At 37.2% G+C, this 12,786-nt stretch overlaps 1 protein-coding gene and 1 long non-coding RNA gene across 3 annotated transcripts in view; one reads left to right on the top strand and one right to left on the bottom strand.

The window, feature by feature from the left end:
* The window catches only part of LOC116158271 (uncharacterized), a 59,919-nt gene that overhangs the window by 33,936 nt on the left and 13,197 nt on the right, over nt 1–12,786 (top strand). The gene's annotated exons all lie outside the window — the stretch shown is intronic.
* The window catches only part of EFHB (EF-hand domain family member B), a 46,285-nt gene that overhangs the window by 23,849 nt on the left and 9,650 nt on the right, over nt 1–12,786 (bottom strand). The window contains exons 2-6 of one of the 2 annotated variants that reach the window (XM_010975365.3): nt 5,730–5,792; nt 5,125–5,268; nt 4,226–4,406; nt 1,681–1,791; nt 581–710 (exon numbers count right to left, since the gene is read on the bottom strand). In XM_010975365.3, coding sequence (XP_010973667.3) covers nt 581–710; nt 1,681–1,791; nt 4,226–4,406; nt 5,125–5,268; nt 5,730–5,792 — 629 coding nt within the window. Of the gene's footprint in view, nt 1–580; nt 711–1,680; nt 1,792–4,225; nt 4,407–5,124; nt 5,269–5,725; nt 5,793–12,786 lie in introns of both variants that reach the window. The other variant, XM_010975366.3, reaches the window with a different exon arrangement.

A 12,786-nucleotide genomic window follows, 5' to 3' on the forward strand; every position in this document is an offset into this window, starting at 1 on the left:
CCCATAGATTAAAAACGTTCGTGTATGTAGAAAACAAACTTGTGGTTACCAGGGGGAAAGAGGGGTGGAAAGGGATAAATTGGGAGTTCGAGATTTGCAGATACTACTATCTATAAATAGATAAACAAGTTTCTACTGTCTATAGTACAGGGAACTCTAATCTCTATCTTGTAGTAACCTATAATGAAAAAGAATATGAAAAGGAATATATGTATGTGTATGCATGACTGAAACATTATGCTGTCCACCAAAGATTGACACATTGTCAACTGACTATACCTCAGGTAAAAAAAAGTCATGTGTGTCTTCAGACCTGCTGAAAAGGCATAAAGTAACTTTAGAATCACACATACACAATGTACACTCAAACACACACACACAAAACAGTATCATAGTTATCTTTGGGGGAACTAGATAGTTCGGAAGACATATCATTGTGCGTCTTTTTCTGTTATTTTTATGTTTGAACCACGTCAGTGCGTTACCTCTTCAAAAAATAAATTTAATAAATCAACTTTTCTTTAAGTCCATATGCCATATATCTAACACTTGTTCCAAGACACAATATACTTAAACTTACATTTGTAGTTCCTGAAGCCAATATAACGTTTTTGCCATGTTTCGTCCATCATTAAAATGTGGTGTTGGGACCCCATACAAGTTAAACCTATGAAAACTTGATGGGTTATACTTTCGGTTCTTTGCTTCTCCTGTGAAAAATAAAAGGGGAGGAGGGGAGACTTCTGACTTAAGCAACAGAACTAACCTTATCTTGCATGAAGCACGTTATGTTCTCATTGACAATGAAAATGAGAGTGAGACAAAGAATGAAACTGTAACAGCGCAGGAGACTGCAAGCATTTGGGCACAGACGACAGAGGCCTGCTCCCACGTGACGGGGGAGGACTGGTGGGACAAGAATTCCTTGTGTTAATATTTGGAAAGTGAATGGAAACATGATGTAGGAGAAAGATAAATATAAATGATGAAAGGATTTTACCTGGCATCAAGACGTCAGCAATTAAATTGTAGGCTACAGCACTTAGACATCCATTGCCTTTTAGTTATGCTACAGAATAATTCCAGCAATAGGCTACTTCAAGTCAAGGTCATGTAATAATAGTAATAACAGCTAATAGTTACTGAGCCCTTGCTATGTGCCAGGCATTATGCCAAGCATTTTTCAGGCACTCACTTAATCCTCACAGTATTATTATTCCTACTAAATAAATTAAAATGGATTGTGATAAGTAAAAAATTCAAAGTCTAAAAGATAATAAAGGGACAAGCTAGGACTTGAATCTGATTGGATTCAAAAATTTCTGCACTTGATCACTATCTAACATTCCTCCTATAAAGCACTTCGAATAATCCTGACATTTGAATAAGAGTGGTATTTTTTAAGCCTAAAGCCACTAAAACAAGATTAGACTAACATTTAATCTTTCTTAGCTGTTTTATCATTTTGGTGATACATATTTTTCTGCATTTAATGCACAAAATGCATAGGTGTATGTGTTCCCAGCTATCGGGACTAATAACCTATAAATAATATGTTATTTTTATTGATCACCTATATATGTCAGGCTTTTAACTTTAAGCCCATTATCTCCTCTGTTTGTCTTCACATTCCTGAGAGTCTCATGTGCTCAGGCCTGTTTCACACACGAGGACACTTACCTACATAATAATCATTGTGAGAAACAATATACAGGTCGTGTCCTTCCTGTCCTTCTTCAAATACTTCTTTATAGGATTTTGGTGGATTCACCACATCTTTAGCGGATAATCCTGAAGGAAGAATTAATGAAATCACTTTTAAGGTATTTTTCCTCGTATTTTTTTCTCTTTTTAAAAAATTTTATTTTTTATTGAAGTACAGTTAATTTACAATGTTAGTTTCAGGTGTACAGCAAAGCAATTCATTTATACATACACATACTTTTTTTTCAAATTCTTTTAAAACTTTTTTTAATTGAAGTATAGGCAGTTACAATGTGTCCATTTCTGGTATACAGCATAATGTTTCACTTATATGTATACAGACAGATATTCCTTTTCATATTCTTCTTCATTGTAGGTTACCCCAAGATATTGAATATAGTTCCCTGTGCTATATATGGTAGGTCCTTGTAGCTTATCTGTTTTATATATAGTAACATGTATCTGTTATAACAGATTATCTGTTTATAACATTTAAATCAACTAGAGCAAATGACAAACTAGGTATGCTGATTGCATAAGCTACATGGGCACAAAGCCAGCACAAAGGTTTATCAAGAAAGACAGGAATAGCCCAGATGTTTGCTGTCTTAGGGACCCACACTCGAACAGGCTCACTCTCTAGAATTCTGAAGAATGTCAGAACTCTGTATCAGTTAACCACTTTAGTTGTCCTGAGCCATATTCCAAGCCCAATTTGGAATCTCTGGACAATTTTTATTTTAGTTTGCTCCAGACTTCCCAAGATGCTCTAGGCAAATTTGAATCACAAATCAGTTTCAGAAACCCGGATGACCTGTTGGGAAAACTTCATGCAAATTTTACCAGCTGTAGACTGGAGCACACACCCTTAATCTGCTTTGATGTGAATATCCATCTTCAAAGTAACTGAAAGTGCCAGAGTAATCACTGAAATCAGGAAGAAATTCTTCTTCCTACTAGTCCCAAACCTGGAGCAGGTGGAACAGTTGCTCTCCCAGGACTGTGGTCCTGGGGATTTTATATCCAGTGAATTATTTTATTTTTATTGTTTTATGTAATGATTTTTAAATATAATTCCATTTACAATTTCAGTCTTCTCTTTCAACCTAACGACATATATTAAGATGTTTTCTTTCTATTGACTTTCTCCCAAGAATTGGGGTCTGTAAACAAACATTTAAGAATACCAAAAGGTTTTGTGACTCAGAATAATCCTGTAAATCAGTGCTTCTTTATGATACATGAACCATTACACCTGTTGATACACATATACACATAACATTTTGGAACATTCCTTCTATTGCATATTTAAATGAGGCACATCTAGACAGTACTTTCCATATTAAATGAACTAATCCCAGATAGCCATTATGATATAATCAGTGAAATACTGTAATGCCACGTCTGCTTAAATACAATTCTTAATCCCACTTAAAAGAAAAACAGATATTTTACCCATTCTAAAATACATTTTTCCTGTTCCAAAGTTTAACAAATGTTAACTTTAGATCTAATACAATAAAGTCGTACTGCAGATTTTTCATCCCAAGAGAAAGGCATCATTTATCTCCAGAATGTATGTCACTATGTTAAGGAAAATAATCTAATGGGCCTTTTGGTGAAAAAAAAAAAAAAAATGATACAGTTCCTGGAACAGAGCCTTAATGGATGCAGAAAGACAAAGAGAAGTGAATTCCTCTGCAGAATGAAAAAGAAAAATGGAATTTTTTTTCTTTTAATCTGGAGGGAAGGATGAGGGACCTGAAGAGGCTAGGAGAACTGGGTAAACGTGAAAAAAAGGTGTCAAGGAGAGCACCCAACAACGTGGCAAGAGCTGCATTCAGAAGAAATAATGACCTGTGACCAGTTCTATTCTAAGTCCTTTATTGAAAGATGTGCTCTGCTCCCTCTCAAAATGAAAGGGGGATCTGCCTGTTTGGTTAATATGCAGGTAGACATCACGGATCTGCATGAATGAGCACAGTATGCAGAATTTACCAAACTTATCTGTTTCGTGGTCTGTTGTATGAAACAGCGGTTCACGAAGAGTTAACAGTTATGGGGGAGGGTAACAGCTCAGTGGTAGAGCACCTGCTTAGCATACACGAGGTCCTGGGTTCAATCCCCAGTACCTCCATTAAAAAAAAAAAAGGGTTAAGACTTATGAACACATCAGAGGCATTGGTGTGTAATAAATCACACAAATAGATGGGGGGTGGTAGCGGGTAACAGCCCTCACAGTTGGCCCCAGTGTCCACTTCCCTGGGTCTTTTTCCTGCCTTTATACCACCTCTACTCTGCCCCATGAGTCACCTCTCCAAACCCTGACATTTCACTGCCTTGACACACGTAAACCCTAAGGCTTCTGGGTCTGAGAGTAACTTTCTTGCTCCGACCCCATCTTTCATTCTTGAATCATAATTTACACCTGCACTGAACACCATCCCAATAGGATATATAATCCTATTTTCTAAGAAAACTTCTTTCATCACCACCACCCCACCCCTTACTTTTTCACTACCTCTGACGACTGCTGTCCCAAACGTCGTATTGAGTGTATCCAGGCCTTTGGGTAATCCCGGCGTCTGATCGTGAGATTTTCCCAGCGGTGCTCGTCGACTGCTAAAATATACTGATTCCTTTTTATCTTTAATTTTCTGTTGAAATGTTGTAATTGGCTGTGGGTTTATCAATACCTTTGCCTAAAGAAATCATACAAAGCAAAGATGCCACAACAACAACAACAAAAAGGTAAAAATCTGAAAACTGAAACTCCAATCAATACCCGGGGAGAAGAGAACAGGATTGTGGGAAAACATTTCCTTAGCATTGCCTTTGCTTACCTTCAAATGAGCTGTCAGAAGTGGGACTATGCAGCTTAAACATGTTGAAACGTGGCTTTGCACTGGGGCTAAAAGGTTTATGAGGCCAGCTCGCTGGTTACTCAACTCAAATCTTCCAGAAAAGTGGGAATGACAAGCACAAGAATCCCATGATTCCCACAAGTGCCCTCCAGAGATGAAATCAGGTCTTCTGACCCTGGACTGTCCATTCAGTCACTGATTGAACACCGAGACCCTGCACGCATTCAGTGCATGTATAAGCATGCTCAGTGCCTCTAGGTAGCATCGCCCAGCCTTTGTCCGCACTGTTCTGTAACAAACCTTGACAGCATCTCTTGCTACTGTGAGAAAATGAAGTGCAACTCAGCTTTTATTATCTGAAGGGAGAATGTATAGTTTGTGGCTCAAACCATTGATTTTTCTACACTCTCTTGGCTGCCATTGCTTGGGGTTTTTTTTCACTGCCCAGGACTAAGAGTGGGAAAGAGATTGGGACCGATGATTTCACTAACACCTCGTTTTGCATTTTCACCTTAGTAAATTATTAAGGTACAGGGAATAATAGAAAGGAAGTTACCGGTATTGAAATTTTAGATCTTATGCCGTGTGTCAAACAAGGTGCGATTTGAGGATCATTTGCTCTGCCGTAAAATACTCTTTCGGCTCCAGCAGGTGGATATCTGAAGTTGAAAAATTTTTTTGCCTCAGGTGGGGTCACTGGCTACAAACAGTGAGACAAAAAAATAGGATTATCAAGTACAGTTGTTTCGATATTAGCAAGAATGATCTATACCAGTCAGTGAACACCTTTCTTTACATGAGTGTAGTAAGTACATGGGGAACCACAGTCCCAAATAATGAAACATCCTAAATTTTCTTTTGTAGTGAAAATAAACAACATATTTTAGAAGTTGTATTCAGAAAACAGTCAATATCCAGGTTAGGAAGCATACCATAAATAACTTTCCTATCAAAAATAAATGGAATCTCCACTAATTTTAGTAGAGCTGGAGATTGTAAGCCTGGAATTTTCACTTTCTTGGACAAACTCAATAGAGGGCCTCAAAGTACAGTTTTAAAAAAAAAATCCAAATTGATCACATTAAATTTACACAGCTTTCACAAGAAATGTTGAAAATCATTTCTCTTATGTTCACACAGATGCATATTGAAAACACTCACCCTGGGAAGTTTTTCAGTCAAGCAGCTTGCAACTCTGTACCCAATCGGAAGAACTTTTCCTGCCTAAGGGAAAAATAAGCAATAATTGGTCATTGTCAGAGTAGAGGGGGAGAGTTTTGAAGAATGGAATGTATTTCAAATTTGGTCTATGATTCTGGTGCTACAAAGTTACTTTCAACTACTTAACACAATTAAGAAAAATAGTAAGCACAAATAGCAAATTGAAAGCAATCCTCATGTAGAATATAAACATTAGATGCTGCATATATTCAAATGCTTTTTTTTTTTACAGTGCATTCTCAGTGATCCATCCAATTACAGGACCTCTGTGACATGCTGAGGAATTCAACTTTCAGAAATAATCTTATCATCGTTCACAGGTTAATTATCGGCTGTCCTGTGATCATCAGTACAGTGAGAGTAGGCTGAAGTCAAGCTAAATTCTAGATAAAGTGTTAGATATTTCTGAGTGCGTGTGGGTGCATTTGCCTGGGGTTTACATTTCCACCAAGGCTCTTAACTTTTGGCACTTGCAAACGTCACCCCTGGCCAAGCTCCTTCCGTAAATGGCCCAAATCTCACTTGGCTTTGTTCACTTGATTCTAACTTGAGTCCTATCTGTCCTTCCTTTGCCCAAGCAAAGATAATAACTCTTCATTCCCAGCAATGTACCTCTTAACTATTTCCCCTTATCATTTCAAGGCAGCTGATAGTTATTTCTGCAAAGCATAAGTTTCTCTTTAAAAACTGAAAGAAAGAAACTTCCTGTAAAGAGTGTTCGAGGTCTCTGGAGGGGGATGGGGCGGAATGGGTGAGGACAGAAAAAAGCAGAGAGGTTGAGTGAGAGTTGGGTGGATGGATGAATGTGTAGGTGGCAGCACGTGGGTGGACAGATTAGCTAAAAGGAGGGGTGGCTGGATGACAATATGGACAGATGGATATAGATGGGCAGATGAACTTCTTTATTACGTTAAATATCAAGTGCAGAATTCCTCTTAGAGGGAGAGCCATCAAGGATTACGCAAGTATCTTGATGACATCTCTGAGTATCAAAGAGGAAGCCCACAGACATGGTCAGACAGAGAGGTTAATTGCTTTGCTAAAAAAATGGGAGAAAATATAAACTATTGTTGGGATAGACTAAGGAAGGAAGAAGGGGAATGATAGATAGATTGAGAAAAGGTGTGAGAAGAGCAAGATCCAGTAACAATGTGAGAGGCCAGGAAGCCCAAGATGAGAAACTGGCCAGGGATGAGCAGCCCAGCCTTAATGCCAAATGTTGGGTAAATTCTACTTACATAGCTATGTGATAGAAGGAGAACCTGGTGTAAAGAAGGAAAGGGGCTGTATTCTAACTTGGGCTGAAGCAGGTCGGGAAAAAGGGAGGAGAAGTACAAATTTTTTTTGCATTCTTTTTTATTGAAGTATAGTCAGTTTACGATGTGTCAATTTTGCATGTACAGCATAATGTTTCAGTCATACATATAAGTACATATATTTTCATATTCTTTTTCATTATAGGTTACTGCAAGATATTGAATATAGTTCCCTGTTCTATACAGTATAACCATGTTATCTGTTTTATATATGGCAGTTAGTATCTGCAAATCTCAAACTCCCAATTTATCCTTTCCCACCTCCTTTACCCCCTGGTAAGTTTGTTTTCTATGTCTGCAAGTCTGTTTCTGTTTTGTAAATAAGTTCATTTGTGTCTTTTTTTAGATTCCACATATAAGCAATATATGGCATTTTTCTTTTTCTTTCTGACTTATTTCACGTAGAATGACAATCTCCAGGTCCATCCATGTTGCTGCAAATAGCATTATTTTTCTTTTTTATGGCTGAGTAGTATTCCATTGTATATATGTACCACATATTTTGTATCCATTCATCTGTAAATGGACATTTAAGTTGTTTCCATGTCTTGGTTATTGTAAATAGTGCTGCTATGAACATTGGGGTGCATGTGTCTGTTCAAATTAGAGTTCCTTCTGGATAGATACCCAGTAGTGGGCTTGCTGGATCATATGGTAAGTCTATTTTTAGTTTTTTAAGGAAGCTCCATACTGACCTTCATAGTGGCTGCACCAATTTACATTCCCACCAGTAGTGTAGGAGGGTTCCTTTTTCTCCACACCCTCTCCAGCATTTATTACTTGTAGACTTTTTAATGATAGCCATTCTGACTGGTGTGAGGTGATACTTCATTGTAGTTTTGATTTGCATTTCTCTAATAATTAGTGATGTTAAGCATCTTTTCATGTGCCTGCCTGTTGGCCATCTGGATGTCATCTGTGGGGAGATGTCTATTTAGGTCTTCTGCTCATTTTTTTATTGGGTTGTTTGTTCTTTGTTTATTTGTTTTGTTTGTTTTGATATTAGGCTGTGTGAGCTGTTTGTATATTTTGGAAATTAGTCCCTTGTTGGTCACATCATTTGCAAATATTTTCTCCCATTCTGTAGGTTGTCTTATCATTTTGTTAATGGTATCCTTGGCTGTGCAAAACCTTTTAAGTTTAATTAAGTCTCATTTATTTATTTTTGCTTTTATTTACATTACTCTGGGAGCTGGTTCAAAAAGATATTGCTGCAATTTATGTTGAAGAGTGTTCTGCCTATGTTTTCCTCTAGGATTTTTATAGTATCTGGTCTTACATTTAGTTCTTTATCCATTGTGAGTTTATTTTTGTATATGGTATTAGAGAATGTTCTAATTTCATTCTTTTACAGGTAGCTGTCCAGTTTTCCCAGCACCACATATTGAGAAGACTTTTTTCCATTGTATATTCTTGCCTCCTTTGTCATAGATTAATTGACTATAAGTGTGTAGATTTATTTCTGGACTTTCTATCCTGTTCCATTGATCTATGTGTCTATTTTTGTGCTGGTACCATACTGTTTTGATTACTGTAGCTTTGTAGTATAGTCTGAAGCCAGGGAGTGTGATTCTTCCAGTTCCATTCTTCTTTCTCAAAACTGTTTTGGCTATTCAGGGTCTTTTGTGTTTCCATACAAATTTTAACATTTTTTGTTCCAGTTCTGTGAAGAATGTAATTCATAATTTGATGGGGATTGCATTGAATCTATATATTGCCTTGGGTAGTATGGCCATTTTAATTATATTGATTCTTCCAATCCAAGAACACAATATATCTTTCCATCTATTTTGTGTCATCTTTCAATTTTTTCATCAGTGTCTTATTACAGTTTTTGGCATACAGGTCCTTTGTCTCCTTAGGTAGGTTTATTTCTAGGTTTGTTTTTTTTTTTTTTTTTTGATGCACTAGTAAATGGAATTGTTTCCTTAACTTCTTGTTCTGATATTTTGTTGTTAGTGTATAGAAATGCAACTGGTTTCCATGTATTAATTTGTATCCTGAAACTTTACCAAATTCATTAATGAGCTCTAATAGTTTTCTGGTAATGTCTTTAGGATTTTCTATGTATAGTATCATGTCATCTGTAAACAATGACAGTTTTACTTCATGTTTTTCCCGTTTGGATTTTTTAAATTTCTTTTTCTTCTCTGATTGCTGTTGCTAGGACTTCCAAAACTATGTTGAATAAAAGTGGCGAGAGTGGGATTTCCTGTCTTGTTCCTGATCTTAGAGGAAATGCTTTCACCTTGTCAACACTGAGTATGATGTTAGCTGTGGGTTTGTCATATATGGCCTTTATTATGTTGAGGTATGTTCTGTCTTTGCCCACTTTCTGGAGAGGTTTTATCATAAATGGATGTTGAATTTTATCGAAAACTTTTTTATGGACCTATTGAGATGATCATATGGTTTTTATTTTTCATTTTATTAATGTGGTGTATCACACTGATTGATTTGCAGATATTGAAAAATCCTTGCATCCCTGGGATAAATCCCATTTGATCATAGTATATGATCCTTTTCATGTATTGTTGGATACAGTTTGCTAATATTTTGCTGAGGATTTTTCCATCTATGTTCATCAGTGATATTGGCCTGTAATTTTCTTTTTTTGTGATTTTTTTGTCTCATTTTGGTATCAGGCTGATGGTGGCATCATAGAATGAGTTTGGAAGTGTTCCTTCCTTTTTTGGAATAGTTTCAGAAGGATAGGTGTTAACTTTTCTCTAAATGTTTGGTAGAATTTGCCTGTGAAGCCATTTGGTCCTGGACTTTTGTTTGTTGTGATTTTTTAAGTTACTGATTTGATTTCTGTACTGGTAATTACAAGTGATTTTTTAATTCAGCTGGAAATGGTAAGAAATCTCAGAGATATCAGGGAACATAAAGTTTCTTTTGCTATTCATGTTATAGAATCTCCAGCCATTCTTTTATTTTAATTTTTTTGAGTGTTTTTAAAATTAAGATGTAGTCAGTTTACAATGTTGTGTTAGTTTCTGGTGTACAGCCTAGTGATTCAGTTATACATAAATAAATGTTCTTTTTCATTATAGGCTATTAAAAGTTATTAACTCTAGTTCCCTGTGCTATACAGTAGGACATTGTTGTTTATCTATTTTACACATAGTAGTTAGTATCTGTAAATCTTGAACCTCCAATTTATCCCTTCCTTCCCTCTTTCCCCTCTGGTACCATAAGTTTGTTTTGTATGTCTGTGAGTCTATTTGGTAAATAAGTTTATTTGTGTCTTTTTTTTTTTTAAGATTCCACATATAAGTGATATCATATGGTATTTTTCTTTCTCTTTCTGGCTTACTTCACTTACTTCACTTACTTGGATGGACTGATGGACCAATCAGTCCATGGCCTGATAGATAACTTTACTTGTCCCTCATCTGCTTCCCTTCCACGTGTTTGACAGTGGGTACTCTAGGTTTCTACCATTGTAAACATTCTATTGGACAGAAATGCCCTTGGTATTCTTTACAGAGTTGCCCCCTGTAAAAGTAATTTGATTGCAAATTAGGGTCTGTAATCAGGTTTTGATGTCCTCAGGCCATTTGACTGGGACACAAAAATGGAAGCCATTGTGTCTGTTTCCTGTCTGCAGTGTCATAATATGTGTGATGTCTCCCCATCTCCTTCAGTCATGGATCTCTTTTTATTTCAGTTGTTCTTAAGGATGCCTGTTCATCAGTTTGAGGTGTGAAGGGGAGCAGAATTTGCCACCCAAAATATGCCTCCTTGAGATAAGGATCATTTTGAACCAATTATTTTAAGAAACAGCAGACATGAGAGAAGCTCTGTAAACAGAGTTGAAATTACCCTTTTCTAAGGAACATTTACATTTCACAAAGGAAATCATTTATAAAGGTGTCTCCCTGTCTGTACCAGAAAGAGAAGGTTGATTCTAAGTGGCCAGAAACTTTTATCAGTAGAGAAGGCACTGATTTAACCTACATAAGAAATCTTACCCTTGTTTAGCATGCTTTCCCTGGTAACCTCCCACAGCTGGCCCTACTTTTGCCCCAACATCTTATTTTTTTGTCTTTAGCTAAAGATGGTATTTAAAGTGGTGGCTTGGGCTATCTTGGGGATTACTCAGTTTTCCTGGGTATCTCCCATGTATACATGAGGTCTCCATGTTAATAAATGTGTTTGTTTTCCTCTTATTAACCTGTCTTTTGTCTCAGGAAGTCTCAGCCAAGAACTCAGAAGGTGAGGGGAAGTTATTTTTCCTCCCCTATAGTTTCTCCACCAAGCTCCACAACATGAACATACTCAATTATTTATAGTCTGCACTTTGAACCTGGCCATTGTTGACTGAAATAAATGCATAGCCTAAAAGCTGAAAGTTATGTTTTATTTGGCGGGAGGACTCGAGCCAGGATGACAGCCTCTCAGATCGCTCTGAGGGACCGCTCCAAAGAGGTAGGGAAGGAGCTAAGATACATAAGAGTTTTACAACAAAGACCAGGTAGTTGGAATATTAAAAGATTACTTGTTAACTGAAGAAAACCAGGCATCTCAAGTTGAAGAATTTAGCCCTTTTCTATGTGTGGGAGGGAGCAAACATTTGGGCTCATTGAATTCATTCCTTTGACAAGCACCTAGCTATCTAGGGCCAGTATCCTGTCCTTTCTTATTCTGAGTCCCCTCAGAGGGCACCACTGTGAGTGGCTGCAGAGGCCAGGCTGCAGGCTTGTCTTCACTTGGTGGGGGGCGGGGGTGGCAGCCGCTGATGACTTGGTGACTTCCGCATTCTTTGTTTACTGATATAGTTTGCAGTATTTTTCATTCACACCAAACATACTCTCCAAGTTTGGTGAAAATCTGCTGTGTAATTTTTCATGTGGTCCAGTAAGAGACAAACAGAAGGAACTTATGTTTTATTTATATAAATATAAACATACTAAATACACAACAATAGGCAAATGGTTAAATAAAATATGGTACCTTCAAGTGATAGGTACGCTAGAAATAAGAGAATCAATTGTGTGCAGAGCCAGGACAGAACTTAGGAGCAGTTTTAACAGCCACCTTGAGTTGATCCTAGTGACCCCCTAACCTGAGAAAGGGAACAATGATCTTCTATGAGACTTCCGTTTGCCTCAAGGGCATTTGTTTTAATGTCCAGGAAATGTCTTTGACTTCATTCTGCAATCCTCTGTTGAATTTTTATTTAGCCTGTCACACTTAAGTTCTAAAATGTTCTATCTTCTTCTTTGGCTGTTATTGTCAAAGTTCCAATCTTGTCTTCTGGATGCAGCATCTTTTATCTCTCAGGTTACTTTTCTGTGTGCTTACATCTTCCCTGTCCCCTCTGGGTTTTCTGTCAGCTTGTTTCAGCCTCTCCCTTCCAGCTGGCGTCGGATCAACAGATCAAAGTTAGGCTCCACAGGGACTATGTAGCTCCGTGTGCACAGGGCTTGTTGACTCTTGGGCTTTCCTATAAGATGATCAGATGATGAGGCAGTCTTTATTTTGGTAGGGTCCCTAATGTCATTTGTTTTTCCCTCTAGGCTATTCAGAATTTCCAAAAGATAGTAATGATGGTAATAATAGCTAATGATTATAAAGCACATAGGATATGCTGGACACTGTTTTAAGGGCTTTGTATTAATTCTTTAATACATAATGATTTCTGTGAGGTAGGTACTATTAGCCTCCCCATTGTA

Source organism: Camelus dromedarius, chromosome 2, assembly GCF_036321535.1.
Source record: "Camelus dromedarius isolate mCamDro1 chromosome 2, mCamDro1.pat, whole genome shotgun sequence".
Classification (NCBI taxonomy): domain Eukaryota; kingdom Metazoa; phylum Chordata; class Mammalia; order Artiodactyla; family Camelidae; genus Camelus; species Camelus dromedarius.